Source organism: Chiloscyllium plagiosum, unplaced genomic scaffold, assembly GCF_037043375.1.
Source record: "Chiloscyllium plagiosum isolate Xiang-an unplaced genomic scaffold, Cpla_swu_hap1 HiC_scaffold_7, whole genome shotgun sequence".
In the NCBI taxonomy this organism is placed as follows: domain Eukaryota; kingdom Metazoa; phylum Chordata; class Chondrichthyes; order Orectolobiformes; family Hemiscylliidae; genus Chiloscyllium; species Chiloscyllium plagiosum.
This window is the reverse complement of record NW_028270145.1, coordinates 113806870-113828892: the sequence shown is the minus strand read 5'-3', so window position 1 is coordinate 113828892 and position 22023 is coordinate 113806870. Positions and strand designations below refer to the sequence as shown.

The 22023-nt window shown below is 44.6% G+C and overlaps 1 protein-coding gene across 3 annotated transcripts in view; it reads left to right on the top strand.

Moving 5' to 3' along the window:
* Nucleotides 1-9305: 9305 nt before the first annotated feature.
* znf142 (zinc finger protein 142) overlaps nucleotides 9306-22023 on the top strand; it is a 42590-nt gene continuing 29872 nt past the window's right edge. For 2 of the 3 annotated variants that reach the window (XM_043694347.2, XM_043694346.2), the window contains exon 1: nucleotides 9772-10320. In XM_043694347.2, the coding sequence (XP_043550282.2) occupies nucleotides 9972-10320 (349 nt within the window). In that variant the 5' untranslated portion in view covers nucleotides 9772-9971. Of the gene's footprint in view, nucleotides 9341-9771; nucleotides 10321-22023 lie in introns of those variants that run through there. The other variant, XM_043694344.2, reaches the window with a different exon arrangement.

Here is a 22023-nt window from a genome sequence, read left to right as displayed (position 1 = left end):
AAACTGAATTTAGTTTCCTCAAAAGAAAATCTGAAGATAGAAAGCCGGTGTTCGTGTAAGTTGTCATGAATCTATTTTGATGGCACTGGAGCCTAAAGGGACTCCCAATGAGGGGATGGAGACTTTCTTGCATGGTGCCCTGACTTGTATTGACTTTAGATCACTTCACAAAGCAGTTAGGAATAATGAGTCTTTTTTTTTGTCTCAACCACCTACCAGCAGAAGCCTCCAGAATCAACAATACAACCCCAACATTCTGATAAAAGGAGAAATAATTTTAGACTTCAACTGAGGAAAATTTAATGAGCTGAATAATTGTTTTTAATCCAATGGGACATTGTGTTGGAATGTGAGGCCTAATGGAGGTTTCAACAAAGTTGAAGCAATAAGGTTTTTCACCTGTGAAAGATTTCATTTATTATTGTCACATGTACCGAGATACAGTGAAAAGTATTGTATTGCATACTAACCAGACAAATCATATCTTACATATCTACATCTACATAGAACAGATATAGTGTTAAAGCTACAGAGAAGGATCAACTCTAATATATGATAGGAAGTGAGGATTGTAGATCGACTCTGATATTAGATACTTAGTGTGGAAACAGGCCCTTCGGCCCAACAAGTCCACACCGACCCTCAGAAGAGCAACCCACCCAGACACATTCCCCTACATTTACACCTTCACCTAACATTACGGGAAATCTAGCACGGCCAATTCACCTAACCCGCACATTTTCACCTAACCCCAACTGTGGGAGGAAACCGGAGCATCCGGAGGAAACCTACGCAGACGTGGGGAGAATGTGCAAACTCCACACAGACAGTAGCCTGAGGTGGGAATTGAACCCAGGTCTCTGGCACTGTGAGGCAGCAGTACTAACCACTGTGCCATCCACGATATGAGAGGTCCATTCGTAAGTCTGATGACATTGGGAAAGAAGCTGTTTTTAAATCTGTCGGTACATGTTTTCAAACTTTTGTATCTTCTGCCCAATGGAAGAAGGTAGAGGAGAGTATAACCAGGGTGAGAGGGGTTTTTGATGATATTGGCTGCTTTCCCAAGGCAGTGAGCAGTATAGATGGAGTCAATGGATGGAAGGTTGGTTTGTGTGATGGACTGGGCTGAGTTCACAACTGTCTGTAATTTCTTATGGTCTTGGGCAGAGCAGTTGCCATACCAAGCTGTGATGCATCCAAATAGGATGCATTCTGGGGTGCATTTCTAAAAATTGGAAAGAGTTATTGTGGACATGCTGAATTCCCTTAGCCTCCTGAGGAAGTAGAGGCATTGGTGTGCTTTCTTGACTGTAGCGTTGATGTGGATGGACCAGACAGATTGTTGGTGATATTTATTCCTAGGAACTGGAAGCTCTTGACCATCTCCACCTCACCTGTGGGTGGCACGGTGGCACAGTGGTTAGCATTGCTGCCTCACAGCGCCAGAGACCCGGGTTCAATTCCCGCCTCAGGCAACTGACTGGAGTTTGCACATTCTCCCCGTGTCTGCGTGGGTTTCCTCCAGGTGCTCCAGTTTCCTCCCACAGTCCAAACATGTGCAGGTTAGGTGAACTGGCTATGCTAAATTGCCTGTAGTGTTAGGGGTGTGGTAAATGTAGGGGAATGGGTCTGGTGGGTGGCAGGTTGGTGTGGACTTGTTGGGCTGAAGGGCCTGTTTCTATACTGTAAGTAATCTAATCTAAACAGCCCCATTGATACAGACAGGGGCGTGTCCTCCACTCCGCTTCCTGAAGTCAATGACCAGCTCCTTTGTTTTGCTGACATTGAGGGAGAGATTGTTGTCTTTACACCAAGCCACTCAGTTTCTTCTTTCCTGTCATTGTTTGAGATCCGACCCACAACAGTGGCGTCATCAGCAAATCTCTAAATGGAGCTTAGAGCTGAATTTGGCCACAGAGTCTCGGTAAGGGGCTGAGTACACAGCCTTACGGGGCATGAGTATTGAGGATAATTGTGGAGATGGTGTTGTCACCTATTCTTACCGATTGCAGTCTGCAGGTCAGGAAGTCGAGAATCCAGTTGAGGAGGGGAGCGTAGAGTCCTATGTCCCAGAATTTGGAGATGGGGTTTGTTGGAATTATGGTGTTGGAGATAAAATCAATAAATAGGAGTTTGATGTAGGTGTCCTTGTTATCCAGATGTTCAAGGGATGAGTGCAGGGCCAGGGAGATGAAGATGATTTATTGTTACTTGTATTCTACAATGAATAATACAGTAAAATATAGTTAAAAACCCCAACTATTGCCATATTCCGTGCCCTTTTGAATAGTTTTAAGGATTCAAAGATATAGTTGAAAGAGTCCATCTTCATTCTGCCTCCTCTGCCATGAGCCTGAGCTCTAAGCTGCCTGACTAATGACACCTGCACTGCCACTCTCCTCCAATGCTTCATTAGTGTCTGCACTGAACACCCCCCCCCCAATGTCAGAGTCATCACTCTCCAGGTGCCATCTCTTTGTGGCTGGGTCCACCTCGCCAATGGGCTACCGATGCTGGGTCCTGTGCTAGACCCACACTTGACCTACAACCACTTCTGCTGTCGCTACAACCTTGGCGATAACCAGGAGACTCTGGCTTCACTCCAGCCACCGCCGCGTTGCCGATGCCTGGAATCCCTGCTCTGGTCCTTCCACAACCAGGATGCACTCACTCTCCTGTTCCTTGGATGCTGCCTGACCTGCTTTGCTTTTCCAGCACCAACCTCACGACTTTGTACCAGCCCCTCATGCTTCAGTTTGTGCGATTTGATTTGATTTATTTTCATGTGTACTCAAGTACAGTGAAAAGATTTGTTTATAAGCAGTAAGGCAGAACATAGTAAGCAAGGACATACAGATTTTAGGGTGAAAAGGAAATTAGATGGAGGCATACAGATTACGTTGCAGAGGGCATGTGCTAGGCAAGATTAACATTAGAAAGATCAGCATTATTTGAAGTTAGAGAGTCCATTCATCAGTGAAATAATAGCAGGGAAGAAACTATTCCTGAACCTGCTGGTGTGTGTGTTCAAGCTTCTGCACTTTCTGCCTAACAGAAGAGGTTGTAGGAGAGCATTAAGCTGACATTAAGTCTGATTTACCAAACTGTAGGGGAGGGAATAGAGCAGTAAGCGTCTTTGATGATTGTTTAGCAATGTCCAGGGTGTTTGGGCTTCTGATGGGACAGGAGATGTGTTGATGGTATCCTGGTAGCGTACTGTAGCGGTTGGCCTGTTTGAAGTCACTGGCTGTGATGAAGAAGGCCTCGGGGTATTCATCTCAAGGCTATTTGTAGCGGTGTATATTTCATCAAGTGTGCTTTTTTGCATCATTTAAACACTGTGATAAAGATTATTATTCATCTAAGACTCTGATTTCCACACACTACTGCAACTATTTTAAAAAAATTCTATTAATTTCCCATAGACAAAATAACACAATTATATTACTGGATGAGTAATTCAGAAGACTGGAGATGTTAGTTCAAATCTCTTCACTGTAGCCATGAAATTTAAATTCAATTAATAGAAGTCCATCTGGTTCAGTAATGTCCTGCAGGGAAGAAAATCTGCTATCCTTAACTGGTCTGGTCTAGTTGTGACTCCAGAACCACAGCAATGGGTTAACTCTTAATTACCTTAGATACCTCACAGGAATTGTTTTATGAGCAAAAGTTAAACAGATTTGGATTCTATTCACTGGAGTTTAGAAGAGTGAAAGGTGATCTCACTGAAACATTGGATTCTTAAGGGGCTTGACAGGATAAATGCTGAGAAGATGTTGCCCCTCATGGGAGAGTCTAGGACTAAAGGTCCTTGGAATATAGGGATGCCAATTTAAGACTGAGATGAAGGGGAATTTCTTCTTTGAGGATTGAGAGTCTTTGGAACTCCTAGCTACAGAGAGCTGTGCGGCATGTCCTTCGTGTATTTAAGGCTAAGTTAGATCGGTAGAGGAATTAAGGATTATGGGGAAAAGGCAGAAAAATGAACATGAGGAATGTGGTTGTTAGTTTGCTCACTGAGCTGGTAGGTTGTTATGCCAACGTTACATCACTGTGCTTGGTAACATCACCAATGCAACTGGTGAAGCGTTGTTCTCCTCCACTTAATATTTATATGATCCGTTAAGGTGGGTATTGTCATTTCTGGTTTTGCTCTGCAGTGATTTGTATCTGGGGTCTATTTCTACATGCTTGTAGATGGCATTCAGGCCTGTAGGTATTCCCATGCATATCTCTGGTTAGCGTGTCTTAGGATGGTTACATTGTCCCAGTCAAACTGATGGCCCTCCTTTTCTGTGTGTACAGAGATAAGGGAGAATTAATTGTGCCATTTTCCTCCTAGTTGGTGTTTGTGTATCCAGAGTGTTAGTTTACTATCGGTCTGTCCGATGTAGTGTTTATGGCAGTTGTTACATGCAATTTTGTATATTATTGTTGGTCCTGCATGTTGTGGGTACAGGGTCTTTCGTTTTTGTGAGTAGTTGGGTTGGTGGGCTGTGGGTTGGTGTGCTACCATGATTCCCAGTGGACGTAGGGGTCTGTTTTGTTCTGAATAAAGGGCAGGGTAACCAGTGTATTGGGGCATAAAGTGTCCTCTTGGCATTGTCTATCTGATAGACATGGGCAGACAAAGGTGTTGGGGTATCTGTTGTTTCTGAAGGCATGGTTAGGTGTTCTTTCCCATTTTCAGGTGGTTCTGGTGTGTTACAGTGTGTTATAGCTCATTTAAATAGTGTCCTGACACATCTCTGTTTGTGGACATTGGGATGACAGCTGGTGTAATTAAGGATTTGGTCCCTGTGGGTTTTCTTCCTATATTCTTTGGCAAGGAATTCACTGTTGGTCACCCATTCCACCATGACATCTGGGAATAGGAGTTCATTGTTGTTCTCCTCTTCTCTGGTGAATTTGATACCAGTGAATATGTTGTTGATGAAATGGTGTGATTCCTCTAAAATTGTGCATTTGATGACAAATGTGTTATCCACATATCAAATCCATCGCTTTTTGTTGGATCAAGGGAAGGGCTGTGCTTTCCAGTACAACACTCTCGACTCTGATCTCCAGCATCTGCAGTCTCACAATGGACAATAGGCGTAGGAGTAGGCCATTTGGCCCTTCGAGCCAGCACCACCATTCATTATGATCATGGCTGATTATCCACAATCAGTATCCTGTTCCTGTCTTATCCCCATAACCCTTGATTCCACTATCTTTAAGAGCTCTATCCATCTCTTTCTTGAAAGTATCCAGAGATTGGGTCTCCACTGCCTTCTGGAGCAGAGCTTTCCACATATCCACCACTCTCTGGGTGAAGAAGTTTCCCCTCAACTCTGTTCTAAACGGCCTACCCCTTATTTTTAAACTGTGTCCTTTGGTTCTGGACTCACCCATTAGTGGAAACATGCTTCCTGCCTCCAGAGTGTCCAATCCTTTAATAACCTTATACGTCTCAATCAGATCCCCTCTCAGCCTTCTAAACTCAAGTGTATACAAGCCCAGTCGCTCCAATCTTTCAACAAAAGATAGTCCCGCCATTCCGGATATTGACCTTATGAACCTACGGTGCACTCCGTCAATAGCCAGAATGTCCTACCTCAAATGTGGGGACCTAAACTGCACACAATACCCCAGGTGTGGTCTCACCAGGGCCCTGTACAGTTGCAGAAGGACCTCTTTGCTCCTTTACTCAATTCCTCTTGTTATGAAGGCCAGCATGCTATTAGCTTTCTTCACTGCCTGCTGTACCTGCATGCTTGCTTTCATTGACTGGTGTACAAGAACACCTAGACCTCGTCGTACTTCCCCATTACCTAACATGACTCCATTTAGATAGTAATCTGCCTTCCTGTTCTTGCCACCAAAGTGGATAGCCACACATTTATCCACATTAAACTGCATCTGCCATGCATCCGTTCATTCACCTACCCTGTCCAAGTCACCCTGTATTCTCATAACATCCTCCTCACATTTCACCCTGCCACCCAGCTTTGTGTCATCAGCAAATTTGCTAAGATGATTAGGGGGTTAGATAGGGTCGACAGTATGAACCTTTTCCCGCGTATTGAGTCGGGTATTACAAGGGGGCATAGCTTTAAATTAAGGGGGGGTAGATATAGGACTGATGTTAGGGGTAGGTTCTTCACTCAGCGAGTCGTTAGTTCATGGAATGCCCTGCCAGTAACAGTGGTGGACTCTCCCTCTTTATGGGCATTTAAGAGGGCATTGGATAGGTATATGGAGGATAGTGGGTTAGTGTAGTTTAGGTGGGCTTGGATCGGCGCAACATCGAGGGCCAAAGGGCCTGTACTGCGCTGTATTCTTCTATGTTCTATGTTCTATTACTTTTAATACCTTCATTTATATCATTAATGTATATTGTAAACAGCTGCGATTCTCAGCACTGAACCTTGTGGTACTCCACTGGTCACTGCCTGCCATTCTGAAAGGGACCTGTTTATGACTACTCTTTGCTTCCTGTCAGCCAGCCAATTTTCATTTCAAGCGCAGCAGGTCAGGCAGCATCAAAGGAGCATGAGAATCGACGTTTCGGGCATAAGCCATTCTTCAGAAATGAGGAGGGTGTGCCAAGCAGGCTAAGATAAAAGGTAGGGAGGAGGGACTTGGGGGAGGGGCGTTGGGAATGCGATAGGTGGAAGGAGGTAAAGGTGAGGGTGATAGGCCGGAGAGGGGTTGGGGGCGGAGAGGTCGGGAAGAAGATTGCAGGTCAAGAAGGCGGTGCTGAGTCTGAGGGTTGGGACTGAGAAAAGGTGGGGGGAGGGGAAATGAGGAAGGTGGAGAAATCTACATTCATCCCTTGTGGTTGGAGGGTTCCTAAGCGGAAGATGGGGCGCTCTTCCTCCAGGCGTCGTTTTGCCACGGTCTGGTGATGGACAAGGCCAAGGACCTGCATGTCCTTGGCGGAGTGGGAGGGGGAGTTAAAGTGTTCAGCCACGGTGCGGTTGCATTGGTTGGTGCGGGTGTCCCAGAGGTGTTCCCTGAAACGTTCCGCAAGTAGGCGGCCTGTCTCCCCAATGTATAGGAGGCCACATCGGGTGCAGCGGATGCAGTAAATAATGTGTGTGGAGGTGCAGGTGAATTTGTGACGGATATGGAAGGATCCCTTGGAGTCCTTGGAGGGAGGTGAGGGGGGAGGTGTGGGTGCAAGTTTTACATTTCTTGCAGTTGCAGGGGAGGGTGTCGGGAGTGGAGGTTGGGTTGGTGGGGGTGTGTGGACCTGACGAGGGAGTCGCGGAGGGAATGGTCTTTCCGGAAAGCTGATAGGGGAGGGGAGGGAAATATATCCTTGGTGGAGGGGTCTGTTTGGAGGTGGCGGAAATGACGAAGGATGATCCGATGTATCTGGAGGTTGGTGGGGTGATAGGTGAGGACCAGTGGGGTTCTGTCCTGGTGGCGATTGGAGGGGCGGGGTTCAAGGGCGGAGGAGTGGGAAGTGGAGGAGATGCGGTGAAAAGCATTGTTGACCTGCTGCACTTTTCCAGCAACACATTTTTCAGCTCTGATCTCCAGCATCTGCAGTCCTCACTTTCTCCTAATTTTCATTTCAAGTCAGTATTTTGCCCCCTATACCTTGTGCCCTAAATTTGCTCACTAATCTCCTATGGGGACTTTATCAAAGGCTTTCTGAAAGTCCAGATACACTACATCCACAAGCTCTCCCTTGTCTATCTTCATAGTTACATCCTCAAAAAATTCCAGAACATCAGTCAAGCACAATTTCCCATTCATAAATCCATGCTAACTCTGACCTATCCTGTTACTGCTATCCAAATGAGTCATAATTTCATCTTTTATAATTGACTCCAGCATCTTTCCCACCACTGACATCAGGCCAACCACTCTATAATTCCCTGTTTTCTCTCTCCCTTCTTTACTGAAAAGTGGGACAACGTTAGCCACCCTCCAATCTGCAGGAACTGATCCTGAATCTATAGAATATTGGAAAATGATTACCATTATGTCCATGATTTCTCGAGCCAGCTCCTAGGAGTATCCTGGGATGCAGACCATCAGGTCACTTTTTCCTAGATCCAAGAGGTGTGCCATTGATTTATAACGTGGTTATAATTTGTTCATATACTTGACCGTTAAAGATGAAGTGAGTGGTGAGGCATAGGTTTGAGCATATTGTCCTTGCTGATAGTGTTTTTGGTGGGTCAGCGTTTCTGGTTCTTCCTGTAGTGCTGTGAGTGTTTCTTTGGCTAGTGGTATGTCATTGGAAGTGAACAGTACTGTATTGTCAAAGTAAATCATCATTGTCATCAATTTTAATGTTTTTGATGTTGAGGTAGGGGAAGGTGTGTCTGAGTGGGATGTTCTTTGGAGGATTGGTATGGATTAGATGGGCTGAATGTGATTCTAAGAGTTCTGGATCTATTGCCACCACGAGTCCTTGCTCTGGGAACTGCCATGACAATTATCAATCCATGCTGCCAACACTGCAGCCATCACCCTGCCAACACCACTCGGCCCTTGAAGATTAGGAAAGATAAAAAAGACAAAAATACATAAAGGATCCTTTACAAAATTATGAGGGGCATGGATAGGATAAATAGACAAAGTCTTTTCCCTGGGGTGGGGGAGTCCAGAACTTGAGGGCATAGGTTTAGGGTGAGAGTGCTGTACATCTTTGACTATGAGTCTATGATCCACCAGCCTGGAGCAGACAAGGGCTTTTGCCCGAAACGTCGATTTCGAAGGTCCTTGGATGCTGCCTGAACTGCTGTGCTCTTCCAGCACCACTAATCCAGAGTCTCTAATGAGCCCCAACACTAACTACATTGCTGACACCTCCATCTTGCTTCCCTCTTTTGTATTCTGTGTGGGGTTTCTGCCCATTGCCCTGGTTACAATGGACATTGGCAATACTAACCAAGATGGTACAGTCACCTCCTGGCCAATGGTACCCTAATCCAAGATGGTGGCCGTGGCTTCACTTTCTGACGTTTCCGATTGGCCAAGCCTCCGTTTCGGGGCCTTTAACTACGGGCAAGGAGAAATGGTGTCTGACTTAACGCCCAGGATATTTTTCAAAAATAAATTTTGAAAAGTAAAGGCCAGTTGCGTTTTATTCCTCTTCTGGACAATATTTAAACATGGTCGCGGCTACTTGGCGATGCGGATAACAAACAAAATTCAATGAAATATTCCTCGAGGCCCCCATCCCTTCTCTGGCATTTAGTCGCCCGCGGGGGGTGAACGCGCAAAAACAAAAGGTGAGGCGGGCGGGCAGAAAACAAACCGCGAGCGCGGGGACAGTGAGGGAGGCGGAGGGCGCCGCCAGCTGGGGGCTGACGCTCAGACCTCGGGGAAGGTGGGTAACCGGCCCCGGGTGTGAGGGAGGCCGCAGGAGGAGTCCTGACTGTGAGAGGGAGGCGGGCGGGCCCCGCAGGCAAGGGAGGGCCTAGAGGGACAAGCCACCCCTCCCCAAAACCCACCCCATCCCCCTCAATCATCTCTCCACCCCCCCTCACTCCTCCGTAAACTGATACAATTAAAATAAACCCACCCCCAACAACCAACCACTGCCCACACCCGTCCTCCCCCTCTCCCAATTTCCCTTCCTCCTCTTCCCTCTTCCCCCCTCCCTTCTGTTTCCCCTTCCCTCCCCTCCACCCATTCCCTGTCTTTCCCCCTTCCTCCCCTGCCTCCCCCTCCCCCCTTCCTCCCCTGCCTCCCCCTCCCCCCCCTTCCTCCCCTCCCCCCTTCCTCCCTCTCTCTCTCTCTCCCCCCTTCCCCCTGCCCCTCTCCCCTTTCCCCCTCACTACCAGAGCAGGTCTTCATATTCCAGCGCCCCCATTCCCCACCGTCCTCTCCAATCTGGTTCCTGATCCTCCACCCCACCACAAGAAGTGGTTTCTCTCCAATTACTCTGACAGGACAGACATGTTTTCCATGTTTTGATAGATCTATTCTCCAAGGAGGTGCAACGGATCTGTGTCAGGATGGAAGAGCATGGAGGGGGCATAGCGGACAATACTGGAATCTTCACGGAATTTGCCGACGAGCCAGACTACACACTGCATGGCATTATCGAGCTGAGGGGTGAGCCTCATGGTGTCCATGGCAGTGAGTGCTTTGGGGATGACATGGCTCAACTTGTGGTCGACACTGGACAGGGTGCCGATCCTCGGATGGAGGTCAGCCACAAGGTCACATGCCAGACCTTGACCTTGGAGGTTACTGTGGCGTCCACCCAGGAACCATCAGAAAATGGCGAACAGCATGATGGGCAGAACTTCACTCAAACTCTCCAACAGGATGAGAAAATGAAGGAAGCTACCAACCCCCCAGGTATGTTAACTTGGTCTGTAGTACAAGAGAGAGACCATCCTGTGTACTGTCAGGATAGAAACCTTGAAAGTAGGAGTATGGTTAAGCCATTTTGACCCTTTGAACCTGGTTCACCATTAATTATATCATGGCTAATCATCTATCGCCATCAGAATTGGGAAGGAGGGACCTATCCCAAAGGGATAGGATCTACCTGAATCAAGGACCAGAGTCCTGGCGAATTGCAATAATTAGGGCTGTGGATAGGGCTTTAAACGAAATAGTGTGGGTGGGGAGGTGTTCACAAAATTTATGGTGAAAGTTAAAGGGGAGAAGGACTCAGCAGAGGTTAAAGTTTCTGGAGCAAGTAATAGGCCAGAAAATATGGAAAGGCTTAGAAATCTAACTTCAGGCACAGTAGATGAGGGAACAACAAAAGGGGTGGTCAGTCAACACAGGACTGAGGTTGTTGTACTTAAATGCGCACAGTATATGAAACCAGGTAAATGAGCTTGTAGCACCAATTGAAATTGGCAGATGTGATGTGGATATGACAGATATGGTTGTAAGGGGATCAGGGCTGGGAACTAAGTATCCAAGGATGCCTTGTTATTAAGAAATGAAATTAAATCGGTAGCATGAACTAATATAGAGTTGGAAGGTGTAAACTTTGTGTGGGTAGAGTTCGGGAGCTGCAAACAAAAAAAGACCCGAATGGGAGTTACATATTGGATTCTTAGCAGTACTCAGAATGCGGGGAAGAAAATAAATCAGGAGATAGAAAAAGCATTTAAGAAAGGCGCTATTAAAATCGCTGGGGATCTTCATTATGCAGGTAGACTGGGAAAGTCAGATTGGTAGCAGATCTCAAGAAAATGATTTAATGTAATGTCTATGAGGTGGAGCTTGATGCTTTTTGGAGCAGCTTGTGGCAGAGTCCGGTAGGCAAGAGGCACTTCTGGATTTGATGATGTGAAATGAGATAGACTTGGTTAGGGAACTTAAGATGAAGGAACTCCTAGGGGGCAGTGACTATAATGATCAAATTCACCCTGCAGTTTGAGAGGGAGGAACTGGAATCTGATGTAATGGTATTACAATTGAGTAAATGTAACTACGAACACACGAGGGAGGAGCTGGCCAGCGTTGATTGGAAGGGAAGATGGTGGAGCAGCAATGGTGGGCGTTTTTGGGGGTAATTTGGGAGGCACAGCAGAAATCCATCCCAAGCAAGGAAGAACATACTTGGGAGGATGAGGGAACTATGGCTTACAAGGGAAGTCAGGGATAGCATAAAAACAAAAGGAAACGCATACAATGTAGTGAAGATTGGTGGGAAGCCTTTTAAAAACCAGTAGAATGTAACTGAAAAAGCAATAACGGGGGAGAAGATGAAATGAGGGTAAGTTAGACAGTAATATTAAAGAAGACTGCAAGAGATATTTTGGATATCTAAAAGGTAAGAGGCAAGAGTAGACATTGGAAAATGATGCTGGAGAAGTCATAATGGGGAGCAAAGAAATGGCAGACTGAATAGGCACATTGCATCAGTTTTCACAGTGGAAGACATGAGCAGCATACCAGAACTTGAAGAGAGTTAGGGGGCAGAGTTGAGTGTAGTGGCTATCACTAAGGAGGAGGTGTTGGGGAAGCTGAAAGGTCTAAAGATAAAAATCACCCCAGACAAGATGGACAATACCCCAGTGTTCTGCAGGAAATAGCTGAGCAGATTGTAAAGGCATTGGTGGTGATCTTTCTGGAATTGCTCGAGTCAGGGAACGTCCCAGAGGACTGGAAAATGGCAAATGTAGCACCACTGTTTTAGGAAGGAGAAAGACTCGATTATTTTCTAAATAGAGTCATAGAGATGTCCAGCATAGGAACAGACCTTTCAGTCCAAATGATCCATGCTGACCAGATATCCTAAATTAATCTTATTCCATTTGCCAGCACTTGGCCCATTTTCTCTCAAAACCCTTCCTATTCGTATACCCATTCAGTTGCCTTTTAAATGTTGTACCAGCCTCCACCATCACCTCTGGCAGCTCATTCCATACACGAACCACCCTTTGCGTGAAAAAGTTGCTTCTTCAGTTCCTTTTATATCTTTCCCCCCCCTCACCCTAAACCCTTTAGTGCTGGACAGCCCCCATCCCACTTAAAAGATCTTGTCTGTTTATCCTATAATTTTATAAACCTCTGTAAAGTCAACCCTCAGCCTCCGATGCTCCAGGGAAAACAGTCCGAGCCTATCCAGCATCTCGCTATAGCTCAAACCATCCAACCCAGGCAATATCCTTGCAAATCTTTTCTGAGCCCTTTCAAATTTCACAACATCCTTCCTATAGGTGAGAGACCAGAATTGCAAACAATATTCCACAGATTAGGAAAGGCTTTAGAAATCTAACGCACTGAGGATGTGGAGTCCTAGTTCAGGATTCTCTAAAGGTTAACATTCAGGTTCAGTTGGTAGTTAGGAAGTCTAATGCAATGTTAGCATTCATTTCAAGAGAACTAGAATACAAGAGCAGAGATGGACTCTTGAAGCTATATAAGGCTGTGGTCAGATCAAATTCAAAGTTGAGAGTAATTTTAGGCACCGTATCTAAAGACAGATGTGCTGGTATTGGAGGGGGTCCAGAGGAGGTTTACAAGAATGATCCCAAGGATGAGAAACTTGTCGTATGAGGAGCGGTTGAGGACTGTGGGTCTGTACTCGATAAAGTTTAGAAGAATGAGGGATGATTTTATTGAAACTTACAGAATACTGAGAGGCCTGGTTAGAGTGGATGTGGAGAAGATGTTTCCATTTGTAGGACTGACTAGGACCCGAGGGCACAGCCTCAGAGTGAAGGGACAACCCTTTAGAACTGAGATAAGGAACAATTTCTTCAGCCAAAGGGTGGTTAATGTGTGGAACTGATTGCTGACAAGGGTTGTGGAGGACAGGTCACTGAGTGTATTTAAAACTGAGATAGATTCTTGCTTGGTATGGGATCAAGGTATAACTAGGAGAAGGCAGGAGAACGGATTCAGCCGTGATTGGCTTGCGGAGTAGGCTCGATGGTCATAGAGTCATAGAGATGTACAGCACGGAAACAGACCCTTCGGTTCAACCCTTCCATGCGGACCAGATATCCCAACCCAATCTAGTCCCACCTACCAGCACCTGGCCTATATCCCTTCCTATTCATATACCCATCCGAATGCCTCCCCGATGGTCTAATTCTGCTCCTATATCTTGTGGTCTTATGGTCTATGCAACTTTCCTGCACACCCCCCATATGGAGAGTCCTTGTTTTAAGACTCCTTTCTTCAAATTATTTTGTCCTCTCTTTCCTCATTTAAAATGCCATTCTCGATTTTAACCTCTCTTATTTCCTAATTCTTGCATCATTGTGGTGTTATTTTGAGTGAATGGCATCATCACATCATCAATGAGTCGCTTGATTGACTTGTCAGAGTTGGTACTGTTCTGTCCGTGCCCTCAAGTGGATGTTCATTGCTTTTAAAAGAACTGTTCTCTGCTCTGGTACTGATGTAATGCATCCCCCACTATCTGAAAGTAGAGCGTTCCAGGAAACCTTTCATAAGCGAAAATGGTGTAAAGTGAAGATGCATGATTTATATGGGAAAAATCTCGCTGTTTTTGTAAAAGTGAAAATCCTCTTTGGATTTATGAAAACAGGTCCAATGTAGGTCTTTTGTAAATGTGAAGTAGCGTAAAGTGAAGTTCGAACAGTGGGGGCTACCTGTAATTTTTTGTTTTAATCTCCTTTTTGAAACAAAATCTCTGCTAGTTGTATGTGTACTAGTACAGAGGAGCTATTGGGGGTTTAGTCTTTTACAAGTTCGGATACTGAACCTGCACAAGCACTAGTAGAAAAGGTAAAGTCGTCATAATCCTGCAGGACCATAGGCCTGTTCTCTCATTAGAGTGAGGTGACTAGTACCTGTACTGAAAATTTATTTAAATTTTGCAAACTAGAAACCTGCCACCTTCTCTGGCCCTTTCATTGTTTTGATTTGCAAGTTAGTTCAAATGGGAATACTCACAAATGGCAGAGTAATTCAAATCTTACTTTGGCTTTTCCAGGCAAAATTTGTCCTGAGGAACCTGACTCTGGCCTTAATGCTTCATAAAATCAATGCTTCAATTAAGCACTACATTTTAAAGTCATGATTATCTTAAACACAACCCCAAATTTATAAGGACGTTTCATTGGGGCGGCACGGTGGCTCAGTGGTTAGCACAGCTGCCTCCCCACACCAGGCACCCAGGTTCGATTTCACTTTTGGGCGACTGTCCATGTGGAGTTTGCAGATTCTCCCCGTGTCTGCGTGGGTTTCCTCCGGGTGCTCTGGTTTCCTCCCACAGTCCAGAGGTGGATTAGGTGGATTGGCCGTGCTAAATTGCCCATAGTGTTCGGTGCATTAGTCAGAGGGAAATGGGTCTGGGTGGGTTACTCTTCAGAGGGTCAGTGTGGACTTGTTGGGCTGAAGGGTCTGTCTTCACACTGTCGGGAATCTAATCTAATTGGTGTTCAAAAAATTATCAATTTCTGTATTGAATGTTCTGAGTGAGGTAGAATATTAGAAGATTTAGCAGCCTCTAAGTGAAGAACTTTATCTGCACTTTGGTCTTAAGTGGCCTACCCCTTATTCTGACATTGCGCCCTCTGGTTTGAATTCTCCAGTGAGACATTATGTCCTCTTTTACATCTGTGTCAGAGGTAAGACTTTTGCAAATTTCACTGAAATCACCACTTGCTGTCTTAAGCTCAGAACACTGGTCCAGTTTCCCTCCTTCTCTCCTTAAAAAAAAATCCTGTTTTCTCGGTGTTTACACTGAGGCCTCCCGAGGCCAGTGTGTCCTTCCTTAGTTAAGGAGATCAAAACTGTGCAGATTGGGATGTCTGGTTGGCATGACGAGTTGGATCAAAGGGTCTGTTTCCATACTGTATAACTGTATGATTCTAATTCTTCTGGATGTTTTCTCACCAAGATCTCTACAATTGTTGTAAGCCCTCTTTACCCCTGTATGTTAGTTCCCTTTCAATTAAGGCCAACGTACTTCTTCTGAATTGCTTGCTGCATCTGCATGCTGGCTTTTAGGGACTTGTTCACAAGGAGACCCAGATCCTTTTGGACACCTACCCTTCCCAACTTCTCTCCATTTATGAAAACAAGATAAACAAAACCAGTTGTCTTTAATAATTTAGGTTATAACAAAGTATTTTATGTACTTGACCAAGAATTCTCTTCTGAGGCAATCAATTTTAAAATTACTTGCTTCTACCCAAAAGTATGCTTCAGTCCTCTGGAAGCTTTCTAATTCTCTGATCCAGCTCTGAAGTAAAAATTTAATTTAGCTTCTCTTTAGTCCCTTGCTCTGGTTACTTTTTCAATACTTTCAAACTAATCTATTGTTTGGCTGATTTCTTTCTCTGCCACAAGAGTTTGAGGACCGTTATAGATTCTTCCACTAGTTTCAAATTGGTTAATCTTCCGACTGCTGTTTCATCACAAAATTCAAATTGAGATTGAACCTCGCCTGCATTCCATATGGCAAATGATGAGGTCAGTTTTTCACATTGCTCACAGTGTAAGTCTATTTGTCATTTTACTTTGTCGTCTTCAGTGAGCTTAACGCTGCAACTACTGAGCTCAAATGGTTTTGAATCCCTTTTATTTAGCTCAACCAGTTTCAGTCTATCCAGAGGTTTTAGTTTCTGAGACTTGGGTTCAGTTTGATTCCTAAAATACCAGAAGTGTCAGTTTCCTTACTATGTTTTACTGTTTCCGTTTTCCTTTTCTGTTTTCAGTTAGATCAAGTATTGTTTTAAGTTTCTCCACCCACTGTTATATGTATCTATCTCTTCTATTCTGACATTTTAAATTGTAGTGACCACTGACACTTGGTGGCAGCAGCAGTGTATGCCATCCAAAAGATGCACTGTAGGAATTCACCAAAGATCCTGAGATACAACTTCCAAACTTGTGACTACTTCCATCTGGAAGGACAAGGGCAGCAGCCATATGGCAACACCACCCTCTGGAAGTTCTCCGTCAAGTGATTCGTTGTCCTGACTTGGAAATATATCACCGTTCCTTTGGTGTCGCTGGGTCAAAATCCTGGAATTTCCTCCCTAATGGCATTGTGGGTCTACCTACAGCACATGGACTGCAGTGGTTCAAGAAGGCAGCTCACCCCCACCTTCTCAATGGGCAACTAGGGACAGGCAATTAATACTGGGCAAGCCAGTTATACCCATTGCCCATGAGTGAATTTTAAAAAACATATCCTCCCAGCTTGTTTGTGTTGCATTTGCCCTAATTTCTACGGTTTAAACTCTTATTTATTAAGCTACATATTCTAAAACACGCAAACAAGTTTTGCTGGATTGGGAGACAGTGTAGACCTACAAACAGAAATAGTGGGTGAGTGGGACATTGATGAGAGTTAGGAGATGAAAAACAGCATTTTGTATGAGCTGATGCATGCAGAAGAAGATTTGGAGATATGCCAAGAAAACACTGGCATAGAAAGGTGAGCAGGTAGCAAAAGCACAAGTACAATTAACCTCTACATCACTGGGCTAGGAAAGGGTCATTCCTCTGACCCCTTCTGTAAAATGCTTGTGTGGGTATTGCATGGAACAGATAGATGTGCTCCTTCCCTCTCTCTGGGGAAACTAAATGCAAACACTGTTTTAGTCATGTATAAAGTTACACTGTTCTGTTCTGGTAAGCCAGTTTGTGAAAGGTAGCTTTGGACCTGATCTTTACACAGCCTTACATTTATTTACAACATGCACCTTTGCAAGCGTACACCTCCTAACCTGACCATAGTACAAATTCAGTATATGCTTCTTTTGAACTGTTTGAGCAGACTTAATTAATTGATTAGTTGTACAGGGCCTTGGTGAGACCACGTCTGGAGTATATTGTAAAGGTTTGGTGTGTTATTTGAAAAATTATGCAATTGTTTTAGAAGTACTTTAGAGAATGTTCACTCGACTGATTCCTGGAATGGAGGCCTCGTGAGAAAAGATTGAACAGACTGAACCTATATCATTGGATTGTAAAATAATGAGAGGAGAACTTATTGAAACACATATGATCCAGAAAGGGCTTGACAAAATGGATACTAGGTTGGTTATTCCTCTTGAACTGAAAAATGTGTTGCTGGAAAAGTGCAGCAGGTCAGGCAGCATCCAAGGAGCAGGAGATTCTCCTGCTCCTTGGATGCTACCTGACCTGCTGCGCTTTTCCAGCAACACATTTTTCAGCTCTGATCTCCAGCATCTGCAGTCCTCACTTTCTCCTGGTTATTCCTCTTACCAAGGAGTCTACATTTAGGATCGGAGTCTTCCTTTTAAAGACTGAAGTGAGGAAAATTCTTTTCTTCAGGGTGGTGTTAGCCTGTAGGATTCGATTCCCTAGAAAGCAGTGGAAGCTGAAAACAGTGGTCATTGAATTTCGTCATCCTGCCTTCGATAGCGTTTTGATAGGCAAGGAAGCCAGAGGCTATGGGGTGCAAGCAAGAAAGTGCAGTTGAGATGACTACAGATGAGCCATGAATAGTGGAGCAGGCTTGAAGAACCAAATATCCTACTCGTGTTCAAGGTCTCTACTCCTATAAGGTGCAACCAAAACCTGAGGAGCAGCTTCATAAGGCAGGGAGATAGGGGCGACAGCTTCTCACCATCTGTTTTTCTGTGGAACACAGACTGCTCAAAGTTGCATAAATGACAGGCACCAAGAAGTGTTTCCTCAAAGATGTTTCCTATTCAACCTGTTTAGAGATGTTGTCACATACTTCTGTCAAACTTGAATCCAGATCTCCTAGTCCGGAGACAAGGACGCTACCACTACACGGCAAGACCCGAAATTAAATAAACTTTAATTGCCTGACCAGGAATCGAACTTGGGCCGTGGCAGTGAAACTATCACATCCCAGGGAATATAAAACTGTGTGACATTTAAAAACATAGTTAACAGAATTTGAACCTGCACAAGGAGACTCCTATGGATTTTAAATCCAACACTTTAATGGCTTGGCCTTGATTGCAATACTAGTGTTTCCTCATAATCTTTATGATAAAAAAAATTTAAATTAAAACAAATTAATAAGTGACAGCCTTTGAAGAGGTACTAACAAAAAGTTTTAAAGGAAGCTTACAAAGTTAGATTAAAACATGGGGGAAGACAATACCCTGCAGTATCGATAACACCTCACTGGCCCAGTCTCAAATATGCTGTTGGCCATCACATACTCGCTCTCCAGTGCCATCTGAGGCCTGAAGTAGCCAAGGAAATTATGTCTTTGCACTTTGAAAATAACCAGTAAGTACTAAATAAATCATCTTCTGGTACTACAGAGCTTGAGTAGTGCAGTGTTGCTACTATGTAGGAACAGAGTGAAAGAGCGAGGCTTACCTATTGCTTAAATATCTGACAAGTTGCTTGTAGCGGGAGCACTCCCATTTAAAATGTCCCTCTTCATTACAATAGTAACATCTGAGTGTCCTCTTCGTTTCCCTGTCGCGGTCTCGCGTTCCTCCACTCTTCCTTTGTTCCGGCCATGGTTCTCTTTTCCTCTGCTCTTGCCACGACTCTCCCCTTTCCTGTTTCTGCCACGGCTCTCCCTTTTCCTTTCTTCCAGCTGTCATTTGTTGCACCGTTTGCATCATTATCTTTGTCGCCTTCCTTTGCTTCTCATCGTCCCTTCTCACAAACACCTTTTGCGCCTCTCGTAGTAATTCACTTAAAGATTTACTATCCCAATCATCCATTTTCTCTAACTTCTTTCGTATGTCCGGCCAGGCTTTTGATACAAACTCTACCCGTATGAGTTGTTGCCCCACGTCCGTCTCAGGGTCCACCCCAGCAAACTGCTGCACATTCTTCCTAATCCTGTCTAGGAAGTCCGTAGGGGTTTCCTCCGGATTTTGATGATTACCAAAGGCCTTGGTAAAATTGTGCCCCTTCGGGGCTGCGTGTCTTATTCCTTTTATCCAATATTCCCGCATGTCTCTCATGTTGCGCCGTCCTCCCTCCGTGTTCTTATCCCACTCGGGGTCGGTGAGGGGAAACTTCTGCTCCCCTCCTTCTCCCCCCTCTCTCTCCCAGACCAAGAGCGCAGCTTGTCGTATCATCTGACGCTCCTGGCTAGAGAACAATGTTTTCATGATGGAACACATCTCTTCCCACGTGTAAGTATTCGGACCCAGGAACTGATCCAGTTGTTCAGCAAGTCCCATGGGGTCCTCTAGTAGACCCTTCATCTCCCTCCTGAAATTCCGTACTTCAGTACTCGTCAAGGGAACGTTCACATATCCCGTCCTTCCTTCCTCGCCCCCATGGGCACTTCCCGGAGTGGATTCATTCTTGCAATCGAGACAGGGTCTTGTCTGTGACCCTTTCCAGCTTGAGATCTGGTCTGTACCCCTGGGGTAGTTTGTGATTCCTCCCCATCTTCTTCCCCTTCCCCTGAATCGTCGTCACCTGAAGGAACATTCTGTGGGGCAGACGGGGTCACGTAGGGCGGCGGTAAGTGATCTAAAGGGTCCCATTCTTTCTGCCCTTTCGAGTCTTTATTAGTTACCTGCATTTGACAAGATATCGTAACCGGCAGCCAACAAAGGGCATAATCACTTTCTTCCAGATTAACATCAGGTTTTGAATTGACATATAAAATGAGGGCTTGCCGGACCCAGTCTTCGTCAGTACCGAATCTAGGCCACCACACTGAGTCGCCCTGAATAGGTTTCTGGGACCACTTTTGACAGTATTTTACCATCTTCCTTTTAGATTTTCCCTTTCTTCCAGCCTGATCCCAATTATTTAGCATTCTCCCTAACGGACTATCGTCAGTTACCCCGGGGTATGTGTCATTGTCCCTGTTTAAGCCTACCTTTCCCTTAATCACCTTAGATCCCTTATTTCCCATTTCCGAGGACTTCGTATTTTTCCCGTGATAATCTATCACAATGTAGCCAATTCCCGGACCTTCAGTCCCGTGATCGCACAGGTTCCTTTGCAGGCACTGGATAGTCCCAAGTCTGTGAAGAATTACACTGACAGCCAATTCAGGATTATCGCCAGTGCTAGCAGTATTGTGCACACTTCTGGGTACTGGAAGTTGCAAATACTTCACGGTCAGAATGAACATGTACATGCTCTGTGCCTGTTTTAGCTCAATAAATAGGCAGTAGCTATTCTGTGGTTCATTTCTCGGGGAACGATGTTGACCAAATAGAAATTGAAGCAAACTGTTTAAATTATCTGTCAATCAGCATTAATGGGTGTATTCTCCATGGCAAAGTCTCTACCAATCAATCAGCATTCTCCTCTCCTCTCACAAATGTTTTCCCCTTGGGTTGGTATTCATGTGAACTGTCTTGATTTGTGCAAGATGCAAGTTTTGACAAAATTTATGTTTTTCAGCACTACTCAAAACCAAACAACTCAATCGAACTAAATTAAACAAATGAATAGTTTATAGCTTTTTATGGGAGCATTGATTGTTCTTTAAGGACAAGTTCAAAGCAAGTTTAAAATTGTTAAGATTTGTTTTGGGTGGAGACAGATGTGTGCCAGTCCCTGCATTACCCACCAATTGCAAGCAACCTCAGGTGAGCAGGTGAACACCACGTCCTCTAGGGCCACTGGGTGCAGACGTAACTAAAAGAAGTGTTCCTTTAAAAGTATTTAAACTGAAACCCCAATTGATGCCCTCCACATGCTTAAAATTAAACAGCATTGGGGCACAATTCAAAGTCACTTGTATGAGGGACTGAGTGAAGCTCAAATCTCAGTGAAATCTGTAATGCAGCCAGTCATCTGACCTCAATGATAGGAACATGAGCCAATCCTTTAGCTCCCTCAGTGCTTTTAAAGAAATGTGGACATTGCAGGTGGTCGAGTGCCTTATCTCCCCTTTCAATTCCATTTTGGTTTCGCTGTCTATCTCCCCTTAAGGGGCTTTGTATGCAGACTAATTGATTGGAAACATGACGATTTTGTGGTGGTGGTTAATAGATGAAAAATATCACATTTTGTTTGGTGGTGGGAATAGCCATTCGGTTGTATGTGATAACTCTTCTGGTTGTGAGCAACCAAAAACAACTGACTCTTCAGTCCCTGTAGCCTATCCTGACTATTCATATAGAACATGGCAGAACTGTAAGTGAACTCTGTTCACCTTCCGTCAATGTTAATCTCCTTACTAAACAAAAATTGGCTATGTCTGAATTTCTCCTCACAGCCATTCCTGAAGGAAATAGGTTCCCTCTGTTGACCCTGTTGAATCATTTTCATAAACATCTGAAAAGCTGTTGTTGCAGACAGGATTCTGGGTTGTATGAATTAATGCGTAGATTACAAGGGCAAGCAAGTTATTATGACCTTTAGTCATGATAGTCATTAGACCTCTATTGGAATGCCTCCATCCAGAATAGCCAATTCAGGACGTGACTTTAATAAGATAGTAAAGGTGCTGCAGAAAAGACTTAGCAGGTGGATTTCAGAGGTGAGGGACTTGGACATGTGGATCAATTTGGATAAGTTAATCTCATTCTTCCCAAAAGAGAACGTTGAGTCTGCTTCAAAATCATGATGGTCTGAACAAAGTAGATAAAACTATTTCCGTTGACGGAAGAATTGAAAGTTGGAGAATACCTGTTTCAAGAGGCAGTTGCCAAAAGAACTAAAGTTGAC